The 27,243-nt window shown below is 41.0% G+C and overlaps 1 protein-coding gene and 1 long non-coding RNA gene across 2 annotated transcripts in view; one reads left to right on the top strand and one right to left on the bottom strand.

Moving 5' to 3' along the window:
• CPE (carboxypeptidase E) overlaps positions 1–3,475 on the top strand; it is a 105,186-nt gene extending 101,711 nt beyond the window's left edge. Inside the window, exon 9 of the mRNA XM_056561178.1 lies at positions 636–3,475. Within this exon, the coding sequence (XP_056417153.1) occupies positions 636–734 (99 nt within the window). The 3' untranslated portion in view covers positions 735–3,475. The remainder of the gene's footprint in view (positions 1–635) is intronic.
• LOC130358242 (uncharacterized) lies at positions 3,263–26,487 on the bottom strand. The gene is made up of 2 exons (XR_008889439.1): positions 26,273–26,487; positions 3,263–3,700 (listed from the first exon to the last, which is right to left on the bottom strand). It is a non-coding gene; the product is annotated as an uncharacterized LOC130358242 (long non-coding RNA).
• Positions 26,488–27,243: the final 756 nt, after the last annotated feature.

Genomic DNA, 27,243 nt, shown 5'->3' with positions numbered 1-27,243 from the left:
GAGCAGCAGATCACTCAACGGACGATGAAGAGGCAGGTGAGGACCCTCTAGTCGTCCAGTAAGCTGATTGGGACATCGAGATTTTGTCGTGATAGTCCCGATCAGCTCCGCTGCAGCTGCCGGGATAGTTTTAGTTTAATTTTAGACACCGTGATCAACTTTGATTGCGGCATCTAGAGGGTTAATGCCGGGCATCGGCCCGATTGGTGGTGTGATGTATTGAGCCCAGCCCCCGTCTTCTTCCTGGTATCGGGGCCCTATACATCCCACTGACAATCAGCTAATCACTAATCACTGTCCGAGGTGGAACATCTTTGTGGCCAGCAATTAGCTAAGCTGCAGTCTGATCACCCCCGGCAACCAGAAAGAGGATCGCAGCGGAGGTCGGAGCAGGATACCTGGGGAACTGGGGGAGCAAAATTTTTTTTAATCATCAGCAGCCTGGACAGGATTTTTTTACAGAAAAGTTTAACACCCGAGTATCACAGCATAGGAATGACAAAATTCTAATTTCTTTGAAATATTATATTTCTTAACTAATTTGTTATATATGTTTTGCCTTGATTCAATGATTTTTTCCAGTTCTATGCATTATCATTGTTTATTTACTTGTATTTATTTTTCTTTTAAAACAGATTGATTTTGATCTGGAATCATTATCAGAGAGGAAGGAAGAAGAAAAAGAAGAGCTAATGGAATGGTGGAAGATGATGTCTCAGACTTTGAATTTTTAAAGAAGCACACTCACCGCTGATGTTAAATTATGTGTTGACTTGGTATGCAGTAATGTGGACTATATATTTATAGGAATGGGTGTGTACAACAATGCATTTGTATCCTCGCATGCATGTTACAAATACTCATTCCTATACATATTGGATAATGTGTAATTTTGAACTTTCACCCTCTGTTTACTTTATTTTTGTGATAATCTGGATAGGAATCTGCACTCTTTATAATAGCTAGGCTTTTAGCTAGGGTAACCGTAGAACTGGGCACAGAAAATCTCTCAGTATATGGCAATGTTTGAGCAACAGTTTAGTTTGAGTTTTCTACCCAATGTCAAGGATGAAACAGTGGAAAAGTTAAAATGCAATATTCTATGTTCAAGCCATGTGTTGTAGAGTACATATTAGTTTACACAATAGTATATAGCACAGCTGTTGCCAAAAATATCTTGGCAGTATGTATGTAGAAATGATGTCAGCTTCTCTAGTGTGGGTCCTGGAAGAAGAAATATAATATTGGACTTATTTCTTATCCTTAAGCTTAAAATGTAATTTCTTCCATGGGCAACTGTGGTTTGTATATTGATGCTGCCTCCAAAAATGAACATCTTCATACTAGATGACATTGTAATAAGCTACTAAACAGAAACACAATATAAAAAATAAGCACATATTAAAGGGGTACTCCAGGGAACTAAACCCATAGCCCACTCTTTCCCTCTCACCAACCTATGTATTTGTCTAAATATCATTTGTTAGCTATATACAGCAGGAAATGAGAGAAAAATTTAATTCTCAAATCCACCTTGTCTTGGTGTAAACCCCTCACTGAGAGTAGCCCCCACTCTTCAGGACAACACCACCTTATTTCTGTCTGATTTCTGTTTGGTGTAGAGCTCTGGTTGTACAGCCACACCTCCCCCTCCCCTCCCTGTGTGAGAGCCTGTGAGCTGTGAGAGAAAAGCAGTGAAGATTCTTAGTCACAACTGAGCACATAGCTGCTGTTTTTATGCTGAATATTTAATCACTGACTTCTGCTATTCAGAGCATAGCAAGATTTATTGCTGGAGGAAGGATAGTCTGAAAGAAAAGACATGTACAGTGTGTGTGAGATGCAGTGTAAGCATGCACACAGATAGTGAAAGCAGTTGGCTGGCAGCCATTACAGAGCTGCACTGACTTCTGGGAGTTGTAGTCTGTGCTACAAACAAGGAAAAAGTATTTAGGAGACATCAGGGGCCAAAGCAGCTGCAAAAACCGCATGAATAACTACAGAGGACACAGAAGAGGTATTGTGGTGGCTTTGGGGCATTTTTATTTTTCTTAATGTCCCTGGAGTACCTCTTTAAGATCAGCAATTGTTTCTTTTAAAGGGGTTATCCAGGAATGGAAAAACAGAGCTATTTTTTTTCTCCAAAAAATACACTAAACCTTGTGTGGTATTACAACTTAACTCCATTTACTTCACTTATGGAACTGAGCTCAATAGCAAACATAACCTGAGGACAGGTGTGGTGCTGTTTTTTGAAGAAATCAGCTATGTTTTTTTTAATCCTGAACAACCCCTTTAAGTTATTCCATATTGCTGGACTAAATAGTAAGCTCATGGTTTGCATAGTTTTATACAGGATAATTTGAAAGAAAGGTTTTTCTAGCACACTGTTTATCGATGTTGCCTTCTTTGGTACCCAACAGCAAATCTAAAAAAAAAATCCTTGGGTAACTGACTTCACTAAGTGTTTCTTGCTGTATTTAAAACACCCCTATTGTCTATATACTGTCGTCTGTTCGGCAATAAACAGGGCATCACTGTCTAACTGACAGCACTGTAGTGGAATAGACTACTGTACTGCTAAGGGGGGGTTCTACCAGTACTATGAAACTGTGATTTTAGTGACCTAAAAATTTATTTTATATGGATTGTTACCACCTTAGGGCAGGGTTTGCATTATCTCCTCCCTTTCGTAATCTTGTTTGCAGGATTGTCCTAATCAAAATTAGTACTGTTGGCAAGTATGGTCTGTATAAGTTAAAATTCATGAGTCCTATTGTGGCTGGTTCATATTGTATTAGAACCTGGGACCACTATATACTTAATGTTGTGTAAACAGTGATCCTACATTCTAAAACAAGATGTAGTATAACTGGAACTCTTGATAAAAAGTTATAGTGTGCCTAAGGCCTTATTTAAACTCTGCATAAAATATGCGAAAATAAAATGCGAATATTACGAATATGCGAATTTAGCGAATATATGACGAATATTCGTCCATATATTCGCGAAATATCGCGAATTCGAATATGGCCTATGCCGCTCAACACTAAGTCAGATATACTAGCATAGTAAACTGGACTTAAAAAAAAAATCCTGTTAACATAATGCAATTTTTGGTGCCTAGTTTCTAGGAGAATTTTGGAATGCAGCCGTAGCCTGACCCTTAGTCCAGCATCAGTGGGAAGCATTGCAAATGCTATTGTTGGATTGATCAATACAGTCATTACCAATAATCAGTGGCATTAGTTGATGTTCTGTGTAATAACTATACTTGTATGTTTCCTTCATTTATTAAAATGATTATTTATGGCAATTGTATAATAGCAACATTTTACTACAAAGTACGTGTTAATACAATACTTTATCAAAACACAGTGAAGCACTGTTAAACATTGGTGTGTTAAATGACTACTCTCCTACATGACCGGAAAAAACTGATTTGTTGTTAAATAAAATTTCCCATTCCCAAGTGTGCAAACTGCCATGTGTTCTTGTGTTTAGCAAATGAAGATATATCTGCTTCTAAATAGGACATTCACATTGTCCTATTTGTTGTGTCGTTTGTAAATGCTCTCGGTGTACCTTCCTTCATTTAGAATATATTGCTTAATTTCCTATCAATGTTTGGTTATTGTTAGACATGTATACTTACAACAGCTGTCATCTCAAGTCTGGGAATTGAATTTTTGTTATATACCTATTGGAGATAGGAACAGAATTCATCATAACTTCTTAATTACTTGGATATCCATTAGGTAAAGAAATAAGAGGTATAGATACAGAAACTCAGAAATTTGACTAGGCCAGTTTAGGTAATAATTACACTTTTTTGCTGGCCCAATGTTACTCTAAACTTATATTAAACTGTTGGTTTAAAGGGGTACTCCATTGGAAACATCTTATCCCCTATCCAAAGGATAGGGGAAAAGATGTGAGGTCACGGAGGTCCAGCCGCTGGGGAATTCACGATATCCGGGCCGGCAGCGCTTGTGATGTCAGCATTTTTTATGTCACGCCACACCCCCTCCATTCATGTCTATGGGAGGGGTTGTGACAGCTAGTACATAGCCATCATGCTTCCTACCATAGATGTGAATGGAGTCGGCATGACGGGTTGCTTCGACAGTCATCGGGCACGGAGTTCGCTCCATGCACCGAATGACGGTGGTGCTGCGGCGAAGATCGTGGGGGTCCTCTGGATAGGGGATAAGGTGTTTTCAGCAGAGTACCCCTTTAAGTGGTCAACATATGACCCATATAACCATGCAAATGGCTTGGGGGCCATTCAAATGTTATGTTACTCTGCCTTGCTATCCTTCCCCAAGTCCCATTTCACCAAGTCTAGTTTTGTGGCTTTATGAATGATTGAATGTTCTTTCTACACTGCTCAAAATAATAAAAGGGAACACTTACACAACACAATGTAACTCCAAGTCAATCACACTTCTGTGAAATCACACTGTCCACTCAGGAAGCAACACTGATTGACAATCAATTTCCCATGCTGTTGTGGAAATGGAACAGACAACAGGTGGAAATTATAGGCAATTAGCAAGACACAGCTTCCTGGCTGATGTTTTGGTCACTTTTAAATGCTGGCGGTGCTTTCACTCTAGTGGTAGCATGAGACGGAGTCTACAACTCACACAAGTGGCTCAGGTAGTGCAGCTCATCCAGGATGGCACATCAATGCGAACTGTGGCAAGAAGGTTTGCTGTGTTTGTCAGTGTAATGTCCAGAGCGTGGAAGCGCTATCAGGAGACGTGGAGGAGGCCGTAGGAAGGCAACAACCCTGCAGCAGGACCGCTACCTCCGCCTTTGTGCAGGAGGAGCACTGCCAGAGCCCTGCAAAATGACCTCCAGCAGGCCACAAATGTGCATATGCCACTTAAACGGTCAGAAACAGACTCCATGAGGGTGGTATGAGGGCCCAATGTCCACAGGTGGGGGTTGTGCTTACAGCCCAACACCGTGCAGGGCGTTTGGCATTTGCCAGCAAACACCAAGATTGGCAAATTCGCCACTGGCGCCCTGTGCTCTTCACAGATGAAAGCAGGTTCACACTGAGCACATGTGACAAACGTGACAGAGTCTGGAGACACCGTGGAGAACGTTCTGCTGCCTGCACCATCCTCCAGCATGAACGGTTTGGTGGTGGATCAGATCAGATATCCCTGAGGAAGGGGAATAATCCCCTCAACGCGTCGGATCTATATGTACTAGTGCACTTTTTATATGTTATGTTTGTTTTAAATGTAGTAAAATAAATTGTTACCTTGAGAACGGGGGGGGGGGGGGGGGGGGGGTTTACTGGACGAAAAACCCCTCTCAGTAAAGTAAGTTAAAACCCCAAATCACTGCATGTGTTTGTGTGCAATATTGATCTGGTCCGCTCTCCCATTTTTTTGTATTTTTCTTGCTTTCATTTTTCGGAGGGATGGAGACCTGACCGAAAGGGATTGCAGCGGATGAGAATCATATAGAGATTTCGGAGTGTGTATAACCAAGCGTCTTTCATATGTGAGTGGTTTGTAAAAAAAAACACTCACCAAGTGTAAGTGATATTTTTCTTTCTTGGAAAATTCCTGTACTGTAACAGTGAAAAAGCCTATGCTATAGGTCCTAATGCAAGACAATGCTAGACCTCATGTGGCTGGAGTGTGTCAGCAGGTCCAGCAAGAGGAAGGCATTGATTGTATGGAATGGCCCACCCATTCCCCAGACCTGAGTCTGATTGAGCACATCTGGGACATCATGTCTCGCTTCATCCACCAACGCCACATTGCACCACCACCTCATCAGGAGCATTCCCAGGCATTGTAGGGAGGTCATATGGGCACGTGGAGGCCACACACGCCTCTGAGCCTCATTTTGACTTGTTTTAAGGACATTGCATCAAAGTTGGATCAGCCTGTAGTGTAGTTTTCCACTTTGATTTTGAGTGTGACTCCATATCCAGATCTCCATGGATTGATAAATTTGATTTCCATTGATAATTTTGGTGTGATTTTGTTGTCAGCACATTCAACTATGTAAAGACGAAAGTATTTCATAGGATTAGTTCATTCATTCAAATCTGGGATGTGTTATTTTAGTGTTCCCCTTTTTTTTTTTGAGCAGTGTGTTTGGAATGGTCTGATTCAGTAGAGTTTCAGAGACTTGGCCTTTCCGACTGGAATATTTTAAATATTTTCTCCCCATCATTTTAGAACTTTCTTTGATCATTTGATGTGGCGGGCATCGTAAGACTTAATTTGTAGTGAGGTTTACTTTTACCAGGGCTGTGTGTAATGCTCCTGAACATGTAACCAAATGGTCCATGATATAGAACTAAATTACATCAGCCTCTGGTGTTTTATATGGTGGAAAAGGAGTCCCACAGAGGAGTCTCAACAACTTAAAAAAAATTCTTCATACAAACCTTTCAGAAAAATTACGTTTTGTTTTTAACTTTATATATTACAAAAATCTATAATATTTTTCAAGATGTGGAAGAGTCAATGCCTGGTCATCAGTCAACAGCCACAGGATCTATTTCATCTGTCACAGAAGGAGACTAATGCATTGTGGGCATGCTCAGATGCCCCCCGCACACACACATACACTGATACAATGCATCATTCTCCTTCCGTGAAAAAGGAGTTGGATCCCGTGGCTTACCGGTTGGCTGATGATCATAAAACTGCTAAAAGCAGTTACTTTCTCAGATAGATAAACAAACAAAATCATTTGATAAATATATATAATTTTGAATATCTAAAAGGAGTTACGGTCATACATAAAAAATACACATCTAAATATAGATTTCCATGTTTTGCATCAGCTAATTTGCATTTTGGAATTCAGACTGTTCCAAATGTATTTGCCCCTAATAATCCTTATGCAGTATCATGACAAAAACAACCGCACTTGACTGTATAGCAGAATGCAGCACCATGAAATAAGTAATGGAAACTGCAGTGGTAATGAATAGAAAAGGTAATGTTATCCCTATGCTCCCAATGAATTGCTGACTCTCTTTAGGTTGCAGAATGTTAGGGACACATTACTCAATACTCCAAGGAATTTACCCTGTACAGCCTTATTCATTTGGCAAAATGACAACTAAAGCATACGAGCTGTATATTCAGCCACACTAACTAAGTCGGAATTCCATCAATGTTGGCAAAACAGACAGGATCTGATCAAGTTTTTGAAAGTAAGTACATGACTACCACATGCAGTCGCTAGGTTTACACAGTGTATTTTCAGGGGTATTTCATTGTATAAAATGTGTCTGCAAAATCGCTGAAAAATTGTGTCCGTATTTTTAACATTAATGTGCTCTTTGTAAGTGTGGTGTCGGGAGAGTGATGGTGTCTAGGGTGTTGCGGTAATAGTGTAGGGTCTGGTGGTATTAACCCTTGAATGTCGTGACGCCAGGGTGCGGTTTCCTCAATAGTAATGTTCCTACCGCCAACCGTCCCACAAACGGCAGGGAGAAATAACGGAATGTCCACAGCAGAGATTATGAAGTAAACTGAAGAAACTTTACTTGCAGATTTTATGCAACGGTATTGAACATAACAGTCTTTTCAAGAGTGAACCAGGATACAGGTTCCTCACAGGTTTGCTGGGACTTGGAAGCAATGAGCTTTTGATGCTAGCCCCTGTGCTACTATTTTAGAATATTTGAGCTGATAGTAGTCACACAGGATTCAGTAGTTTGAGCTTTGAGTAACTCACGTTTTGTGGCTGCAGATTCTTAGGCTTTGGGCCTAGTTGAATTAATGATGAGATTTGTGCTGAGATGTGCCTGGCTTGATAATCCGGAACTAAGAGAGAGAATTGATTGACTACAGCCCTTTATATAATAAGGGGCTGGACTAAGCTCATTGGTCAGCAAACCTGTAAGTTATGAACCCAGTGAACTCTGGGTACATTACAAGACCTCCAAAGGTCCTTAAGCATTTTATACATTACAACTGTGTATCACGTGACCACTAAGGTCCTATACATATATTTCCTATACATTAAATTACACACTTTACACATGTACACACTTTACTTAAGACGACTAGGGGTAAGCCCTACAGGAGAGCCCTATAGACATGGAGGGACTCTAGCTACGGGGACCTTAGACAAGGGACAGGACAAGGTCCTGTACTGGGACACGACATAGGAAAGTGGTTGTCTTTGCACACAGTGGCCCTCATTTACTAAGAGTGGAGTGTCGGTTTGTGTTTCTTTTTTGTGTTTTCAACCTTTTTTTCACTTGGTATTTACTAATCTGTCGCACTTTTCTCAATATTTTTTGTTGCAGGGAAAAATTATTTTGCACGGTAATTTCTGTTGCATGGTTCTGTCGCACAGTAATTTCTGTTGCAGGGTTTTCTGTCGCACTGTAAATTCTGTCGCAGGTAGGTTTATTTCTGTCGCAGGGTTTCTTCTACAGAAGTACAGATGTGGGAGGTGGGAATCCCAGCAGGGGTTTCCTTGACCTTCCAGTGAATATCCGACTTCGTCACTGGAGCGCTACACCGGCGGGTATAGATTTGTAATTGCTTTTTATTGAAAATCATAAAAAGTGGCAATACATGGTAGGACTATGCGTTTCTGAGGTGATCCCTCCTTCCTCCGGTCCGAGTTACAGTGTTTGGATACAGTACTTTATATATACATATTTCCATGAATACATTAACCCATTAAACATTTTCCATTGTAGGCTGAGTATGACGTCAGCCTCCAGGGTTTATTGGTGGTGTATAGGAATGAATGAGCTAGATCTATAACATTTCGATTTTTTTTGCCCATTGAAATCATTGTGGTCTATGGAGATCTTGTGGCAAATGGGGTAGAAAACTGAACAGCAGGGTCCTGGTTGTAATGTGGATGGGAGACCCTGGTGTAGGTTCAATTCCCGGGTTGATATACAGTGTTGGAATTATACTTTAATTATAATAGACATGATTTTTTGAACCGTGGGAACTAGGTCAATTGGATACCACACATTACCTCCTGTTTCAATTAAGATAGTTGCCCATTTATGGTATCCAATTGACCTAGTTCCCACAGTTCAAACACTTTCTTAACTATCAATTGACCCATATATGGCTATCCTATTAAAATATAATCCCAACACCATACAGGAATTGAACCAACACCAGGGTCTCCCATCCAGATTACTACCAGGACCATGCTATTTAGCTTTCTACCCCATTTGCCACAAGATCTACATAGACCATAATGGGCCCATTGATTTCAATGGGCCCATTGATTTCAATGGGCCCATTGATTTCAATGGGCCCATTGATTTCAATGGGCCCATTGATTTCAATGGGCAAAAAATCACAATGTTATAGATCTAGCCCATTCCATTCATTCCTATACACCACCAATAGGCCCTGGAGGCTGACGTCATACTCAGCCTCCAATGGCATTCCGACCCGGCAAACTTCAAATGTTCAATGGGTTAATGTATTCATGGAAATATGTATATATAAAGTACTGTATCCACACACTGTAACTCAGACCTGAGGAAGGAAGGAGACACATATAGATAGATGTATTAAAACCATGCTTAAAAATTAAATTGTGCAAAATTAAAAATTACAAGTAAGAATTGCTTGAAAAAGAGGAGGCAGGCAAAGGAACAAACAGCCAGAGAATTAACTCTGCTTTCTGAAACTTTATACATGCTTTAACCCCTTAAGGACGCAGGACGTAAATGTACGTCCTGGTGAGGTGGTACTTAACGCACCAGGATGTACATTTACGTCCTAAGCATAACCGCGGGCATCGGAGCGATGCCCGTGTCATGCGCGGCTGATCCCGGCTGCTGATCGCAGCCAGGGACCCGCCGGCAATGGCCGACGCCCGCGATCTCGCGGGCGTCCGCCATTAACCCCTCAGGTGCCGGTATCAATACAGATCCCGGCATCTGCGGCAGTTCGCGATTTAAATGAACGATCGGATCGCCCGCAGCGCTGCTGCGGGGATCCGATCATTCATAACGCCGCACGGAGGTCCCCTCTCCTTCCTCCGTGCGGCTCCCGGCGTCTCCTGCTCTGGTCTGTGATCGAGCAGACCAGAGCAGGAGATGACCGATAATACTGATCTGTTCTATGTCCTATACATAGAACAGATCAGTATTAGCAATCATGGTATTGCTATGAATAGTCCCTTATGGGGACTATTCAAGTGTAAAAAAAAATGTAAAAGTAAAAGTTAAAAAAAAGTGAAAAATCCCCTCCCCCAATAAAAAAGTAAAACGTCCGTTTTTTCCTAAACTATATAAATAAACTAAATAAAAAACATTTTTTATAGACATATTTGGTATCGCCGCGTGCGTAAATGTCCGAACTATTAAAATAAAATGTTAATGATCCCGTACGGTGAACGGCGTGAACGAAAAAAAAAAAAAAAAAAGTCCAAAATTCCTACTTTTTTAATACATTTTATTTAAAAAAAAATTATAAAAAATGTATTAAAAGTTTTTTTATATGCAAATGTGGTATCAAAAAAAAGTACAGATCATGGCGCAAAAAATTAGCCCCCATACCGCCACTTATACGGAAAAATAAAAAAGTTAGAGGTCATCAAAATAAAGGGATTATAAACGTACTAATTTGGTTAAAGTTTGTGATTTTTTTTAAGTGCAACAATAATATAAAAGTATATAATAATGGGTATCATTTTAATCGTATTGACCCTCAGAATAAAGAACACGTCATTTTTACCATAAATTGTACGGCGTGAAAACGAAACCTTCCAAAATTAGCAAAATTGCGTTTTTCGTTTTAATTTCCCCACAAAAATAGTGTTTTTTGGTTGCGCCATACATTTTATGATATAATGAGTGATGTCATTACAAAGGACAACTGGTCGCGCAAAAAACAAGCCTTCATACTAGTCTGTGGATGAAAATATAAAAGAGTTATGATTTTTAGAAGGCGAGGAGGAAAAAATGAAAACGTAAAAATTTAATTGTCTGAGTCCTTAAGGCCAAAATGGGCTGAGTCCTTAAGGGGTTAAAGTGTCGGGTTTTATTCCCAGATAATTCACATGAATTTCAGAGTGGTTTTAGGAAAAGACAAGTGATTTTGGCAGAAATGTAGGGAACACACCCCTTTTCCCGAAAACAATGCCCTTTTTGTAGGGTTTTCTTTTTCACTCTGAGTGATTCAGATTCTGTCGGGTTTTTTCTGTCGTACATTCTGTTGCACATTCCTTGTGACAGAATTTAGGCGCAAAACCCAACAAAAAGAGTTGGAATCATGTGAGTAAATGAGGGCCAGTATGTAACATGTTTTTTTCAGCCACATACAAATGTGCCACGTCTATTGCATGTACAGACAACCTCAATCCTATAGACATACATAGAGCACACTACAACACGGAAGCAATTTTTCTGCGATTTTGCAGACATATCAAACTATACCTGAAAATACACTGTGTGAATCTAACCTCAAGATGGCCATCAAAAGAACATAAATTAATAATAGATAAGATGCCCTTGGTGCGTAGTTGAGGAGCAGCACTATTTCTGGTCATTATTTAAAGAGTAGCTATCCCTAAATTAAATTTCCCTATTCCCCCTCCCCATCTGTCCCTGACACTAGCTACATCTATCCCTGTCTTTATTTTCCGCCTGTCTCCTCTCTCTCCTGCAGCTCGCGCGCTGCAATGAATGAGGAGAGGGGATATTTAAATCCCCCCCCACGAGCGCACGAGCGCTGTGCTCGCTCTCTGCCTGTACAGGAAACAGGCAGAGAGCGAGCACAGCGCTCGTGCGCGTGCACAATTTAAATATCCCCGCCCCCCTGCATCTCCCTCTCCTCATTCATGTGAACGCGCATTTCGGACCACGCTGCCCGGCCAGCGTTGGTCTGAACGTAATCAACGTCAGGGGGGAAAAGTAATCCTGAGCCATACAGGGTGACACCTAGTGGCCAGGTTTCCAAATGTAAAAAAAAACATGTAAAACATGATTTTTTTTAAATCAAATATATTACAAACATTTTCTTTTTACATAATGTATTTAATACATTTTTTTTTTTTATGAGAGTACTCATTTAACTTGTATATGGTATTTTTCAGCAGATTTCTGTTCTGCAGGCTTCATTTGGTTGTGTAAATGTTACAGATTTTAACTATTTGTAATGCATAGGATGAATTAAGCCACAAAATGTGCATGTGTTAAGAGTAGACTAGTGGCCACTAGGCTTTTTACTTACCCTGAGTGAGTAGTGAGGTAATTTGTTGTAGTAGAAAAGTAGGAGAATTCTAGTTTCACAAAAAGGACAACAGCAGGAACAGTCTTTGAACAGTAAGGAGAGCAGGTCAGCTGTTAATACTTACCTGAGTATTAAAGTGTACCTGTCGTCAACAAAAACATTTTATATAACGTAGATAATACCACTATATGTATATTTGTAATATACATTGGTTAAAAAATATGTGTATTTTTGTCCCTACAGCTATTGCCTGTGTGTCTCTATGAGGAGTCCAAATGCAGGAAGTGAGGGTGGACAAGCAGGGCTCTGTGCACTAAGGACAAGCAGGACAGTGTGCACTGAGGCTCTATAACATGCTCCTGGCTCATACATCAGGATAATTGACAAACCAGGAGTCCGCACAGACTCCTGCTTGTCTTGCCCTAACTTCCTGTATTTGGACTCCCCACAGGCAATAACTGCAGGGACAGCACTTTTTCACCCATAAATAAACACATTTTTTAACCAATGTATATTACAAATATACATATAATTGTATTATCTACATTATATAAAAAGTTTTTATTGACGACAGGTACACTTTTACATAGAGGGAAAATATTTTTTTCTGTGGAGTGCCTCTTTAAAAGTTTCATCATGATTTAGCATCTGAGAATGAGGAATTATTAAAATATGTTTTTTATTATAAACATATTTTTTTATGACAAACCATGTTGAAAATATGTTGAAATATTCAAGCTTTTACATCGGCCACAATACACTTAAATCAAATTCATAAAACTAATATGAAATGTGGGAATACCATTATACCATTCCCATACATTCTCTTTGCAGGCTGAAACAACAGTGCTGAAATATGTGATCAATGGAAAAATACTATAGATAAAGATATATTTCTGCACTGGGAATTCTGACCTTGGCCTCCCTTTCCTTTTTATTAGATCACAATGCTAGGTCAATGCTAGGTTTTTGTACCTGAACAGTTAATGGAAGTTAATAATATACCTGTGCTGAACGGCTGATGTTGCAATTTTTGTCATTAAAACGGTAACAAGAAATGTCACTGTATACAGCCTATGTAGCACAATGTTAAAAAAGTATGTATGGTACAGTTTTTGTTGTGGAACTCTGCATAAGAATTGTATGGGGGTTATCTAGGATAGGACTTTTTGTTACCATGCTGCCTAGAATGCCGGCATTTTGGTATCCTGCTCTCATCCTTCAGTGTGGTCTTCTTCCTGGTGTCAGGGCCCAGTACGTCATACTGCTGATCAGCCTATTGCTGGCCAAGGTAGGACATTTCTGTGGTCGATCACAATAACTAGGAAGAAGACTGCACCAGAGGATGAGAACAGGATACCTAAGGCATTGCGGGAGCTGTGGAAGGAAGGTCCAGTTTTTTTTTTAAATGCCAGCATTCTGGACAGCATAGTCAAAAAAAAATTCATTCCTGATAACCCCTTTAATTCCTTCTATTGTAAATATGAATTTGACACAAACTGTGAGTTCTAAAGGAGTATGCAGATAACTTAAATTTGTTGAATCGTTAAACAATGAGATATGATATTCCTTCAAGGCACCAAATGACAAGACATTTCTCTTTATTAAAAAATCCATAAAAATTGGTCAAATACAACTGGGACATTTCAGTCAATATGGCGTTTGTCACACCAAAAGGACTTATTTCTTGTCATTTCATTGTAATTCTCTTCTGACAAAGTCGATATTGGCTGAAATGTCACAATTGTGTTATTGCCGATTTTTAATGCATTCGTAATAAAGAGGATTTCTTTTTTTTTTTTTTCGAGTTGGTATCGTTGGAAGGACACTAACCTGTAGTTATATTTGAATACATTTAACATGTCACTGAACAATATAGGACCATACTCATCTGAATGGGGCTTGTATATGGTGCCTCCTACTGAAACTGTCCCAAAATTAGAAGAAAAAACAAAATGTAAATGTAAAGCACAATTGAAATCTCATAAGGTCCCTAGTCAGTGATTATCTGACCAGTGACATCATAATACCCCATCTATAAAAGGTGAGCCAGTCAGCATCTAGTTCCATTTGCCAAGTAGATAGAAGCAGCAGGTACAGTATATTATTTAGAATAAAGGACCACTATAAGGTACATTTCAAAATATTTCATCTGTTCATCTGATACAGTGAAAGGAACATTGGTCTTTAGCCATGATATAAATTACGGTCAATATTGATGTCAGAGAAAACAATATTTGTGGTCACTTTACATAGAGGGATGGTGTACTGTCTTTTCCCAAGTTACCTCTGACTGCTATGTAAGTTTGTTTGTATATATTAGCAGCACAATAAGTCAGCGGTTTACTTCAATGTTTTACTATTTTACTTCAATATTTTTTCTTCTACTAATTGTTAAGAAATATAATTGATTGGCACCTTCTCAGCCCTAGCACAGGGCAGCATGTAAACCTCATATGGCTTTCTTGTTCTAATTCATCTGGTTGAATCTACTACTACTACCACCACTATGTTCACATTGATCAGTCATAACATTATAATTGTTTGATTAATTATGATTGGCCACATCCTTATTGGCTAGGATGGCATCATTGGGGATGGGACGTATAGTTGATTGTTCAATCCATTGGAGGTGTCCTAAAGGTAGCTGGTTGCATTCCTTACCAATGGTTTGAGGGCACCATCATGAATTTTGTTATTTTAAGTGAACTATCCTGTGTCTTCGCTATGGCATGTGCATCCTAATGTGTAAATTAAAGTTTATTCACATTATTGCCATTTATTTTATTAATCTACTTTCAGGCTTCACACTCTATTTATTATAATGTGTAATAGAGTAGGAGACTTAAATAACTACAGTCATTTACTTCCTTCTTTCTGAGCAAGAGATAGTTAAAAAGTAGGTGACAGATGTAGTTAAAATAACTGGACTATCTTGCCCAAACAGGAAACACTCTTCACACACTGATAGCAACACTGCAGGAGAAATACTAGCACAGGCTTCCAGTATCCGTAGTTTCAGGTGCTGCACATCTCGTATCTTCACAGCATAGACAATTGCCTTCAGATGACTCCAAAGATAAAAGTCTAAGGGGGTCAGATCGGGAGACCTTGGGGGCCATTCAACTGGCCCACGATGACCAATCCACTTTCCAGGAAACTGTTCATCTAGGAATGCTCGGACCTGACACCCATAATGTGGTGGTGCACCATCTTGCTGGAAAAACTCAGGGAACGTGCCAGCTTCAGTGCATAAAGAGGGAAACACATCATCATGTATCAATTTCGCATATCCAGTGGCCTTGAGGTTTCCATTGATGAAGAATGGCCCTACTATCTTTGTACCCCATATACCACACCACACCATCAATCTATGGTCTGACACTAACCCAGGGATCTATCCAATGTGGGTTAGTGTCAGACCAATAGCGGTGGTTTTGTTTGTTAACTTCACCATTCACATAAAAGTTTGGCAAAAGCTTCACAAAATCTTCTGCGTAAACTGAGGGTCTTGTTCCAATTTTTGTCTTGCCCATTCTGCAGCACCTGAAACTTCGGATACTGGAAGCCTGTCCTAGCCTATATTAAATTCTTTTATTTCTAATTTTAACAATTTAACAGGATGCTTCACAAAACACATAAAAAAATATTATCTTACTATTACATGCATTACTTACCAACATTTCCAAATACTTTTCAGGCACTTTTATGAGAGTTCATACCTTCAAAAGCTCTGTATGGGCCTCTGCTCCCTAGAATTAATTCACAGCTGGAGAATAACCTAACTTTATCAAGCTGTTTGCCAAAAGCAAAAGGACAACTTCAACTTTTAAACTGAGTGAATAAAAACTCAGCTGATATTGTATGAAAAAATACAGAAAAAAAGTAATCTGTCAGTATTCAGTACCTGTGTATCTGTGCACGGGAGTTCATTAGATCACCGCCGATGCAGGAGCCCGGTTTGATTCCCGGCCAATGCAGCATCACTCTTTTAGTATAGGGAGAGGTATAAGCAGTAGAAAGAGGGAAGTGCTCATGCCGCTGTACAGAGCACTGGTGAGACCTCACTTGGAATACTGTGCGCAATATTGGAGGTCGTATCTCCAAAAGGATATAGGGGAAGATTTATCAAAACCTGTCTAGTGGAAAATAGCAACCAATCATATCGCTTTTTGAATTTTTCAGAGGTCTTTTCAAAAATGAAAGAAGCGATCTGATTGGTTGCTATGGGCAACTCAGCAACTTTTCCTCTGAACAGGTTTTGATAAATCTCCCCCATAGATATTTTGGAGAGAGTTCAGAGAAGAGCTACTAAACTAGTACATGGGTTGAAGGATAAAACCAGGAAAGGTTAAAGGACCTTAACATGTATAGCTTGAAAGAAAGACGAGACAGTGGGGACATGATAGAGACTTTTATATACATAAAGGGAATCAACACGATAAAGGAGGAGAAGATATTTAGAGAAAAACTACTACAAGAGGACATAGTATTAAATTAGAGGGACAAAGGTTTATGCAGTGATATAAGGAAGTTTTACTTTATTGAGAGAGTAGTGGATGCATGGAATAGCCTTCCTGCAGAAGTGGTCGCTGCAAATACAGTGTAAGGCTATCCTTCATATAAGATAGATATAAGGCTATCCTTCATATAAGATAGAGATAGGCATAAGGCTATCCTTCATATAAGATAGAGATAGGCATAAGGCTATGCTTCATATAAGATAGAGATAGGTATAAGGCTATCCTTCATATAAGATAGAAATAGGTATAAGGCTATCCTTCATATATGATAGACATAGGTATAAGGCTATCCTTCATATAAGATAGAAATAGGCATAAGACTATCCTTCATATAAGATAGAGATAGGTATAAGGCTATCCTTCATATAAGATAGAGATAGGCATAAGGCTATCCTTCATATAAGATAGAGATAGGTATAAGGCTATCCTTCATATAAGATAGAGATAGGCATAAGGCTATCCTTCATATAAGATAGAGATAGGCATAAGGCTATCCTTCATATAAGATAGAGATAGGTATAAGGATATCCTTCATATAAGATAGAGATAGGTATAAGGCTCTCCTTCATATAAGATAGAGATAGGTATAAGGTTATCCTTCATATAAGATAGAGATAGGTATTAGGCTATCCTTCATATAAGATAGAGATAGGTATAATGCTATCCTTCATATAAGATAGAGATAGGTATAAGGCTCTCCTTCATATAAGATAGAGATAGGTATAAGGCTCTCCTTCATATAAGATAGAGATAGGTATAAGGTTATCCTTCATATAAGATAGAGATAGGTATTAGGCTATCCTTCATATAAGGATAGCCTTATACCTATGAATATAAGGACTATTCAAAGTATTCAGAATATTGGGCAGACTAGAGTAGCCAAATGGCTCTTATCTGCCGACACATTCTTTTTTTCTATGTTAATGCCGATGAAGACAACGAAAATCCAAAATAATTTGAACTTCATTGTCCCATAGATAGAATTTTTGAGAAGGACGGTAGCATATATAGTAAGAGAACATAACAGCTATTCTAAAGCAGAGTTGACATGAATAATCAGGCAGGCATTACTGCTTGTTTTAATAGTTCCATAGTTACTATAACCAAAAGGAGAGTTTTGTTTTTACAACCACTGCTGCATGGTCATTTGGCTCCATTCAGGGGAGTTCCGTTCACTGAGTCTGTTAAAACAGAGAGACATGAGCGGGAAAAAAACCTGCAAGCAGTAATGTTTTCATTTTTTTTTACGCTTCAACAGATTCCCAAACGGAGCTCCCTACAGAGCTATATGGTACCCCAGTGGAGATGAGACTAAGTTACAAACTGAGAAAACCCACAAGATCCATAGACAGGGATCACTAATTCCACAAAAAAAAAACTTTTACTGTAAACTGATAAGATGCTGTAACACAGCAAATATATATTAAAATGATTAATAGTGCCAAAGTGCTTTATTCGTAAAGTCTTCTTATCAGACAGTAATCGGTTTGTTGCACAGCTAAACGTCCAGAACTCTGATGAAGCTCTGAGAAGCTAAACATGTAAGGGGGCTGTGTGTATCTGAACTTTGAAAGGCTTGTGTTGCCATTGTGCAATAAACTAATTACAGTCTGATTAGAAGACAGCTGCAGTAGTTGTGGGACATTTATAATTTAAGCACTTTGCCAAAATTGGTAATTTTAACATATATTTGCCATGATATTGCATCTTATCAGTTAAAGGGGTCATCCAGGAAAAAACTTTTTTTTTTATATCAACTGGCTCCAGAAAGTTAAACAGATTTGTAAATTACTTCTATAAAAAAAATCTTAATCCTTCCAATAATTATCAGCTCCTGAAGTTGAGTTGTTCTTTTCTGTCTGGCAACAGTGTTCTTTGATGACACCTGTCTCGGGAACTGAGTAAGAGAGGTTTGCTATGGGGATTTGCTTCTACTCTGGACAGTTCCCGAGACAGGTGTCATCAGAGAGCACTTAGACAGAAAAGAACAACTCAACTTCAGCAGCCCATAAGCACTGAAAGGATTAATATTTTTTAATAGCAGTCATTTGCAAATCTGTTTAACTTTCTGGAGCCAGTTGATATATATAAAAAAGTTTTTTCCTGCATAACCCCTTTGACAATAAAAGTTTCCCAATGCTTTGGCGGCCTGCAAGGGGCCAGGTTCTCCAGATAATAGGTATGCCACTAACAGGGCATCAGGATCAGGAAAGGTTTACGGATTCTAAAGAAAAAGTCTGGCACCACAGTTAGGTGACACTGCTGAGACAGCTCTTAAAGCGGCACTGTTGGCCACCACACTTAAAACGGTGGCTGTGGCTTCATTGCTGTTGGGCGGCCCGGCCTGTGCAGCACGCCGGCAAAGATCTGTCTTTTTTGCATTCTATTCCCGGTACTTTGAAAGCGGCGGCCGCTGCTCCTCCTATTACTAGAGTGTGTGACATCAGGGCAGGTGGACAGCCCAGCCCACTGGGCAAATGCCTGGTATGCCAGATGGCCAGTCTGGTAGCACAACTCAATACCTGTCTGTCAATTAAATCTGACCTTTTCACTATGCAGCTAAAAGGTTGTATTTGCTGGCCATTCATGAAATGAACAGTGCCACTCACTTTTCTGTCTTATAAATCACAATTGCAGCGGGTCTCAGGAGTGACATGTGACAACTTGGGACATGTCTGGACATCATGTCAAAAGTTTTTTTTTCACAAAAATTTCAGGAAACTGCTGATATCCTCTTATTCTCAGACTCTAATAGAAGATCTATCATGGAAACTACTGGTGCTTTCAGAAAGCCCCTGGCTGCCATGACAACCGATCGGCACACCACATTAGAATTGCAGAGATAGAAGGGGAAGTTATCTAAGACATGACTGGAGCAGAACCTGTTAAAACACTGGCTTAGAACCACCTAGATGCCAATCCTGGCAGCTGCTGGTGAGTTCCAGCTTCAATATACAGCCAACACCCGCCATAGCTCCATATCATCTCACTGCACTTGTGACTAAAAAGGGGCTAATGGACAACTGTGAACAACTTTTGACATGTCAGAAAAGCTGATAGGTCATTGTTCCATATTAAAGTGCACCTGTTGTTTTCAAAAACTTTTTATATAATGGAGATGATATTATATGTATACTTGTAACATATATTGGTTAAAAATGTTTTGTCCCTGCAGCTATTGCCTGTGTGTCTCTGTGAGGAGAACAAATACAGGAAGTAAGCAGGACGAGCAGGGCTCTGTGCTGGCTCCTGGCTTGTCAATCATCCTGATGTATGAGCCGGGAGTGTGTCACAGAGCCTCATTGTACAGAGCCCTGCTTGTCCTCACTGTACAGGGCCCTGCTTGTCCTCAGTGCACAGAGCCCTGCTTTTCCTCACTGCACAGAGCCCTGCTTGTCCTCACTGCACAGAGCCCTGCTTGTCCTCAGTGTACAGAGCCCTGCTTGTCCTCAGTGCACAGAGCCCTGCTTGTCCTCAGTGCACAGAGCCCTGCTTGTCCTCACTGCACAGAGCCCTGCTTGTCCTCACTGCATGGAGCCCTGCTTGTCCTCAGTGTACAGAGCCCTGCTTGTCCTCAGTGTACAGAGCCCTGCTTGTCCTCAGTGCACAGAGCCCTGCTTGACCTCAGTGCACAGAGCCCTGCTTGTCTTCAGTGTACAGAGCCCTGCTTGTCCTCAGTGTACAGAGCCCTGCTTGTCCTCACTGTACAGAGCCCTGCTTGTCCTCAGTGCACAGAGCCCTGCTTGTCCTCAGTGTACAGAGCCCTGCTTGTCCTCACTGTACAGAGCCCTGCTTGTCCTCAGTGCACAGAGCCCTGCTTGTCCTCAGTGCACAGAGCCCTGCTTGATCTCAGTGCACAGAGCCCTGCTTGTCTTCAGTGTACAGAGCCCTGCTTGTCCTCAGTGTACAGATCCCTGCTTGTCTTCAGTGTTCAGAGCCTTGCTTGTCCTCAGTGCACAGAGCCCTGCTTGTCCTCAGTGTACAGAGCCCTGCTTGTCCAGAGTTTACAGAGCCCTGCTTGCCCTCAATACACAGAGCCCTGCTTGCCCTCAATACACAGAGCCCTGCTTGTCCTCAATACACAGATTCGTGCTTGTCCTCCGTGTACAGAGCCCTGCTTGTCCTCAATACACAGAGCCCTGCTTGCCTCAGTGTACAGAGCCCTGCTTACCCTCAGTGTACAGAGCTCTGCTTGTCCTCAGTGCCGAGAGCTCTGCTTGTCCTCAGTGAACAGAGCCCTGCTTGTCCTCAGTGCACAGAACCCTGCTTATCCTCAGTGTATAGAGACATTATTTTGCTTCAGTGCACAGAGCCCTGCTTGTCCTCAGTGCACAGAGCCCCGCTTGTCCTCAGTGTACAGAGCCCTGCTTGTCCTCAATGTACAGAGCCCTGCTTGTCCTCAGCATACAGAGCCCTGCTTGTCCTCAGTGTACAGAGCCCTGCTTGTCCTCAGTGCACAGAGCCCTGATTGTCCTCAGTGTACAGAGCCCTGCTTGTCCTCAGTGTACAGATCCCTTCTTGTCTTCAGTGTTCAGAACCTTGCTTGTCCTCGGTGCACAGAGCCCTGCTTGTTCTCGGTGTACAGAGCCCTGCTTGTCCAGAGTTTACAGAGCCCTGCTTGCCTTCAATACACAGAGCCCTACTTGCCCTCAATACACAGAGCCCTGTTTGTCCTCAATACACAGAGCCCTGCTTGTCCTCCGTGTACAGAGCCCTGCTTGTCCTCAATACACAGAGCCCTGCTTGTCCTCAGTGTACAGAGCCCTGCTTATCCTCAGTGTACAGAGCTCTGCTTGTCCTCAGTGCACAGATCTCTGCTTGTCCTCAGTGCACAGAACCCTGCTTGTCCTCAGTGTATGGAGACCTGCTTTTGCTCAGTGTACAGAGCCCTGTTTGTCCTCAGTGTACAGAGCCCTGCTTGTCCTCAGTGCACAGAGCCCCGCTTGTCCTCAGTGCACAGAGCCCCGCTTGTCCTCAATGTACAGAGCCCTGCTTGTCCTCAGCATACAGAGGCCTGCTTGTCCTCAGTGTACAGAACCCTGCTTGTCCTCAGTGTACAGAGCTTTGCCTGTCCTCAGTGTACAGAGCCCTGCTTGTCCTCATTGCACAGAGCCCTGCTTGTCCTCAATACACAGAGCCCTGCTTGTCCTCGGTGTACCCCTGCTTTTCCTCAATACACAGAGCCCTGCTTGTCCTCAGTGCACCCCTGCTTGTCCTCAGTGAACAGAGCCCTGCTTGTTCTCAGTGCACAGAACCCTGCTTGTCCTCAGTGTAGAGACCCCTGCTTGTCCTCGGTGTACAGATCACTGCTTGTCCTCAGTGTACAGAGTACTGCTTGTCCTCAGTGAACAGAGCCCTGCTTGTCCTCAGTGCACAGAACCCTGCTTGTTCTCAGTGTAGAGACCCCTGCTTGTCAACCCACACTTCCTGTATTTGGACTCCTCACAGAGACACACTGATATTAACTGCAGGGACAAAAATATACACATTTTTAAGCAATCTTTATTACAAATATAAATATTATGGTATTTTCTACTTTATATAAAAAAAAGTTTTGGATCATGACAGGAACACTTTAATAATCCCCTTAATGTAGTTATGAATTTTAACAATTCTGATGCTGGGTGGTAGCAGTGCCTACAAATGAAATAAAGTTTATACATATTTTGCATGTAAATATGACCTAAATATGACCTATTTGGTTATAGGCAATGTAGGGGAAACTCTTAATATTTATGACGATCTTGAGATCTACACATATGAATTTCTCTTTATCTTTTTTCTCAGGTTGGGATTTCTTGTTACCATTTTAATATAAGGTTTGCAGCATCAGTCACTTTCAAACAAGCGATGTATTGACTTCTGAAACCCATTAACTGCTCATATAACAAAACCAGATATTGACTTGTTTTGAGCTGGAAAGGAAGGGGAAGGCAAGGTCATTATCCTCAATGAAGTAGCAATGAAGCTTCGTATTTACTCAGAAGGATATACTGTGTCCTTACACTGATTTGTTCAACACTATTTTCCTTCTCAGCCGGAATCCACTGAAAACAACCCAACTGTTTAGTCTATATAAACGTTACAATAGCAAATAGAATAAAACTAATTTGTGTGCATATATGAGCTGCCTTTCTATCCACCCTTATGCAAATCATTGCTTATTGTTGCCCATTACGTGTAAATGCCACTCATTATAACCTTTGTGTTCATTCTAACCTTTGCCACCTTGTGCATTGCCCTCATGAAAGCCAATAAGCCAATACTTTTTAGACCAGTGTTTCTCAACCAGTGTGCCTCCAGCTGTTGCAAAACTACAACTCCCAGCATGTCCGTACAGCCTTCGGCTGTCCGGACATGCTGAGAGTTGTAGTTTTGCAACAGTTGAATGTGCCCTGGTTTGGAAACACTGGTCTAGGAATTAGACTGCTTTAAGAATATCACAGTAGCGTCTAGAGTGTCTAGTCTTAGTTTCCACCCCATAGTAGCTGGCTTAAAGGGGTACTCCCCTGAAAAACATTTTATTTATCTGTTTATTTTTTTAAATCAACTGGTGCCAGAAAGTTAAACAGATTTGTAAATTAGTTCTAATTTAAAATCTTAATCCTTCTAGTACTTAGTACTAGTACTTATCAGCTGCTTATCAGCTGCTATATGCTCCACAGGAAGTTCTTATCATTTTGAATTTTCTTTCTGTCTCTCTGCTGACACCTCTGTCCATTTTAGGAACTGTCCAGAGCAGGATAGGTTTGCTATGGGGATTTGCTGCTACTCTGGACAGTTCCTAAAATGGACAAAGGTGTCAGTAGAGAGCACTGTGGTCAGACAGAAAGGAAATTCAAAAAGAAAAGAACTTCCTCTGGAACATTCAGCAGCTGATAAGTACTGGAAGGGTTAAGATTTTTAAATAGAAGTAATTTACAAATCTGTTTAACTTTCTGGCACCATTTAATAAAAAAAAAAAACAAAAAAAAAAAAAAAAACATGCTTTCCAGTGGAGTACCCCTTTAATCTATGCCAGTTATTGGCACGTGGTATTGCATATTATGCCACACTCCCTTTAAGGCCATGTTCCCACAGCAGAATTTATATGCGGAATTCTGCAGAAGAATTCCGCTGGAAATTCTGCCGAAATGTACTGTCTATTGATTTCAAAGGGATTCTGCAGTCCCATTTAGGCAGCAGAATTTCCGCCAGTCTTATATTTTGCGGAATTCCATTGAAGTCAGTGGAGCTTGAATTTCAGTGGCTTAGGGTTTAACCATTAACATTAGCAAGGAAAGGATAACCTGTCCCCTACCTAAGAATTGCAGCAACATGCGTAGAGCTGAATTTGATCAAAGTGGGCCTATTTTATAGTCATTGGAAGGCCATGTTCACACGACTGATTTTCTGTGCAGAATTCCGCATGGACATTCCGCTGCAGCAGAGTCCCATTGATTTCAATGGGATTCTGCTGCACTGTGCCCACAGCAGAATTTCTGTGTCAGATGTTTCTGCCATGGAAATTCTGATTCTGGCATCCCCAGAAAGAATAGAAAAGTCTATTCTTTGTGTGGATTGCGCAAGGAAATGCACTGCCGTCTATGAGCGCATTTCTGAGCGGGCCTAGCGCCGGCATGTTCTGCCGGTGCCCACTGTCTGGGGAATGTTAACATGGAAGATTTTTATGCGGCCATTTCAACATCTGAACATAGCCTAAGATTTCTTATCCATATGTTGATTTGTTAGGTTCCAGGTCAAATCAAAGGACAACACCAGCCAGGTCAAAAGGAGGTAGGTGGTAAGGCCCCTTACACACTGCTGTTGCTCCCCATCCAGAACGGCGGTCAAAGCCTATTTTTTTCTCTCCTGATTTGAATGGCCATTCTCATGACGGGGAGCAACAGCAAACAGTGGGGGCCACCGGGCGCTATTATAAATAGTAGGAGTAAAAGTTGGCACATGCAGTCATTTTTTTCCTGTTATTCTGCCCGGCTCTCTCGGCGGCCGTCACACTGCCATGCACTAATGGCAGTGTGAAAGAAGCCTAACACAAACCTAACAGCATGGCTCGTGTACAGTCGACCTATAGATTACAAATCAGGCCTCCACTACTTTGCAGTGGCGATCGGCGATGTGTGGTATTAGCCGCGGGTCCCGGCCGTTGATGAGCGCCGGGACCGAAGCGATATGATGCAGGATCGCGGCGCGATCCCGCTTCATATCACGGGAGCCGGCGCAGGACGTAAATATACGTCCTGCGTCTTTAAGGGGTTAAAGAGTACCTGTCATGATCTTGTTACATTTTACAATCCTCCCAGTTCACTGCCCCCCCCACCCATATTTTTATTATTTTTTAGTTTTCAACCTTGATATTGCTCTGTATTTTCTGCTCAGTCTTAGTCAGATTCACAGACTGGGAAGGGGCGTTTCCCAGCAGGTGTGACATCATCTGAAGCCATACAGGGAAGAACTTCCTCCCTCACTCTGCTACACACAGCCCAGAGCAGTTCATTGTGTGAGATGAGCTATGATTGGCTAAGGCTGCACACCCCCCCTCCACTCCAGACTGCACTTCCTCATTTTGGACTTCTGCCAGGCCAGCAGGAGTCCAAAGTCTGTGCAAGAGATGGGGGAAATGTGCTCTGGACAAGTGGGGAGACACAAATAAAACAGAAAACTTCAAAGTACATTATAAAGATTTTTTTATTTTTTATTTATCTTAAGGAGTAAAATTAGTTTTAAGAATAGTGCCCATTTAAGTGATGTGGTCTTTAGAAAGGGTCTAAAGCACCATTTTTGACAGTCTATAGTCTCTAATGTGAGGCTGTTTTAAGGTTAAATGGAAAAAAGTTCAGCGAACTATGCTGCTTTTTTATTGAAGTGCAATGGTAACCTGATTTAATGGATTCGAAAGTGTGAACAGAGCCTTAATTTAATAAGCCATGTGGAAAATGGTCAATACATATAAGGGGTGCTAACCAGCTTTCACATTGATATCCTCATCCAATGTTATCATGTATCAACATCTTGTAACTTTTTTTTGTAAGTGTAATCTCTAGTTATGAGCGAGTAAAAAAGTTTCTCCTTTCAGACCTTGCAGTTCATTTCAGTGCTTTCTCTTGTTTCATTTTATAATCATGCAAACCACATTTTACATTATTTTGAATGCAAAGAAATCCAAGAACTTTGGAAAATATTCCTTTCATGTAATGCAAACTAATTGTCACTAGATGGCATAACTTCAACATGGTAAAAATGACGCCTCCCAAATAACAGTATCGTTTACAACTAATATTATTGCTAGATAGAATTCACATTTGATTCGACTATCAAGAGAAATTGGCAATTTCAAGCAGCAAACAAGAATGATTTCAATTTACAACATATCAAATTACGCAATTTAACTAAATTATGGCACAGTAAACCTCCATGAGGAATAGTAAACATTTTTGGAAATGGAAATTCAGAAGAATATGATACTTCAGAAGAAGTGCAAAAAAAAGAAAAAAAAGGTAATGATTTTTGTTCTGCCATGTCTGTCCTTACCTGAAAAAATCCTCCAGTCTGTTACAGTTTATCGCTAGTTTATCGCAGTATATGAGCTATAAGTAAAGAATGATTTATTAGATAGTTCTAGTTGTGTCCATAGAGCAGAAAGCTGGTCCTACTGTAGCTGATTCCCACCCCGCTATCACACACCAACAACCCTGTATAGGGGTAATGTATGTTCTAAGCAAATGTCAGATTTAGATTGGCGCTTGTTTAGCGAGCCTGCTATAATGTTTGACAACTATACGGGCAGGGCTGAAGTTATACAGGAGCACAGAGGAACCTACACTTTTTCCGCCACAGGAACAACATTCCCATACCTTCCAAATGCCCCAGTAATGTTCCCACATGTCCTTCAACTGTAAATGCATCCTAATGACATGCTTACAGTGTAATGAGGTGCTCTGCTGTAATTTTGACACAACTGTGGTAAGGAGGGCAGATGTTACTACCCTAGAGACAGATGGCATTAACCCCTTGTGTTCATGATGCCAGGGCGTGGTTTTACCTCTACACCACCTGAAGGTATTGCCGCTGGATCCTGGGCTAGGCACGGGGGCAAATAATGACTCCGATGCCAAGTTACAGAACAACGGCAGCTTTACTGAGGCAGACAGATGGAATAGTCTTTACAGCTCAGTTAGGCTCAAGAAGGGGACCAGTGACTTTAGAGACTTGGGGGCTTACTGGGACTTGTAGTGGATTTGGAAAATTTGCTGTAGGCCCACGCTGACTTTATAAAGACTGATCCTGACCAACCCGACCAGGACCAACCAGACAGACTTCACCCCGTATGTAGCTTACCAGGCCTTGACTTTCACCTGTGGGGCACTGCATCGGTAGAAGCATGGCTGGGTGGTAGGTCCTAGGTCTCCTCAGGACACCAGACAATCTCTCAGGTCTTGACTTTACTGTAGCTCAGATAAGACTCAACTGACTAGCTAGCTCCTCCTAGGGTTTTTATGAGG

This window comes from Hyla sarda, chromosome 1 (assembly GCF_029499605.1).
Source record: "Hyla sarda isolate aHylSar1 chromosome 1, aHylSar1.hap1, whole genome shotgun sequence".
Taxonomy (NCBI): Eukaryota; Metazoa; Chordata; class Amphibia; order Anura; family Hylidae; genus Hyla; species Hyla sarda.
This window is presented reverse-complemented; position numbering and strand designations above follow the sequence as displayed.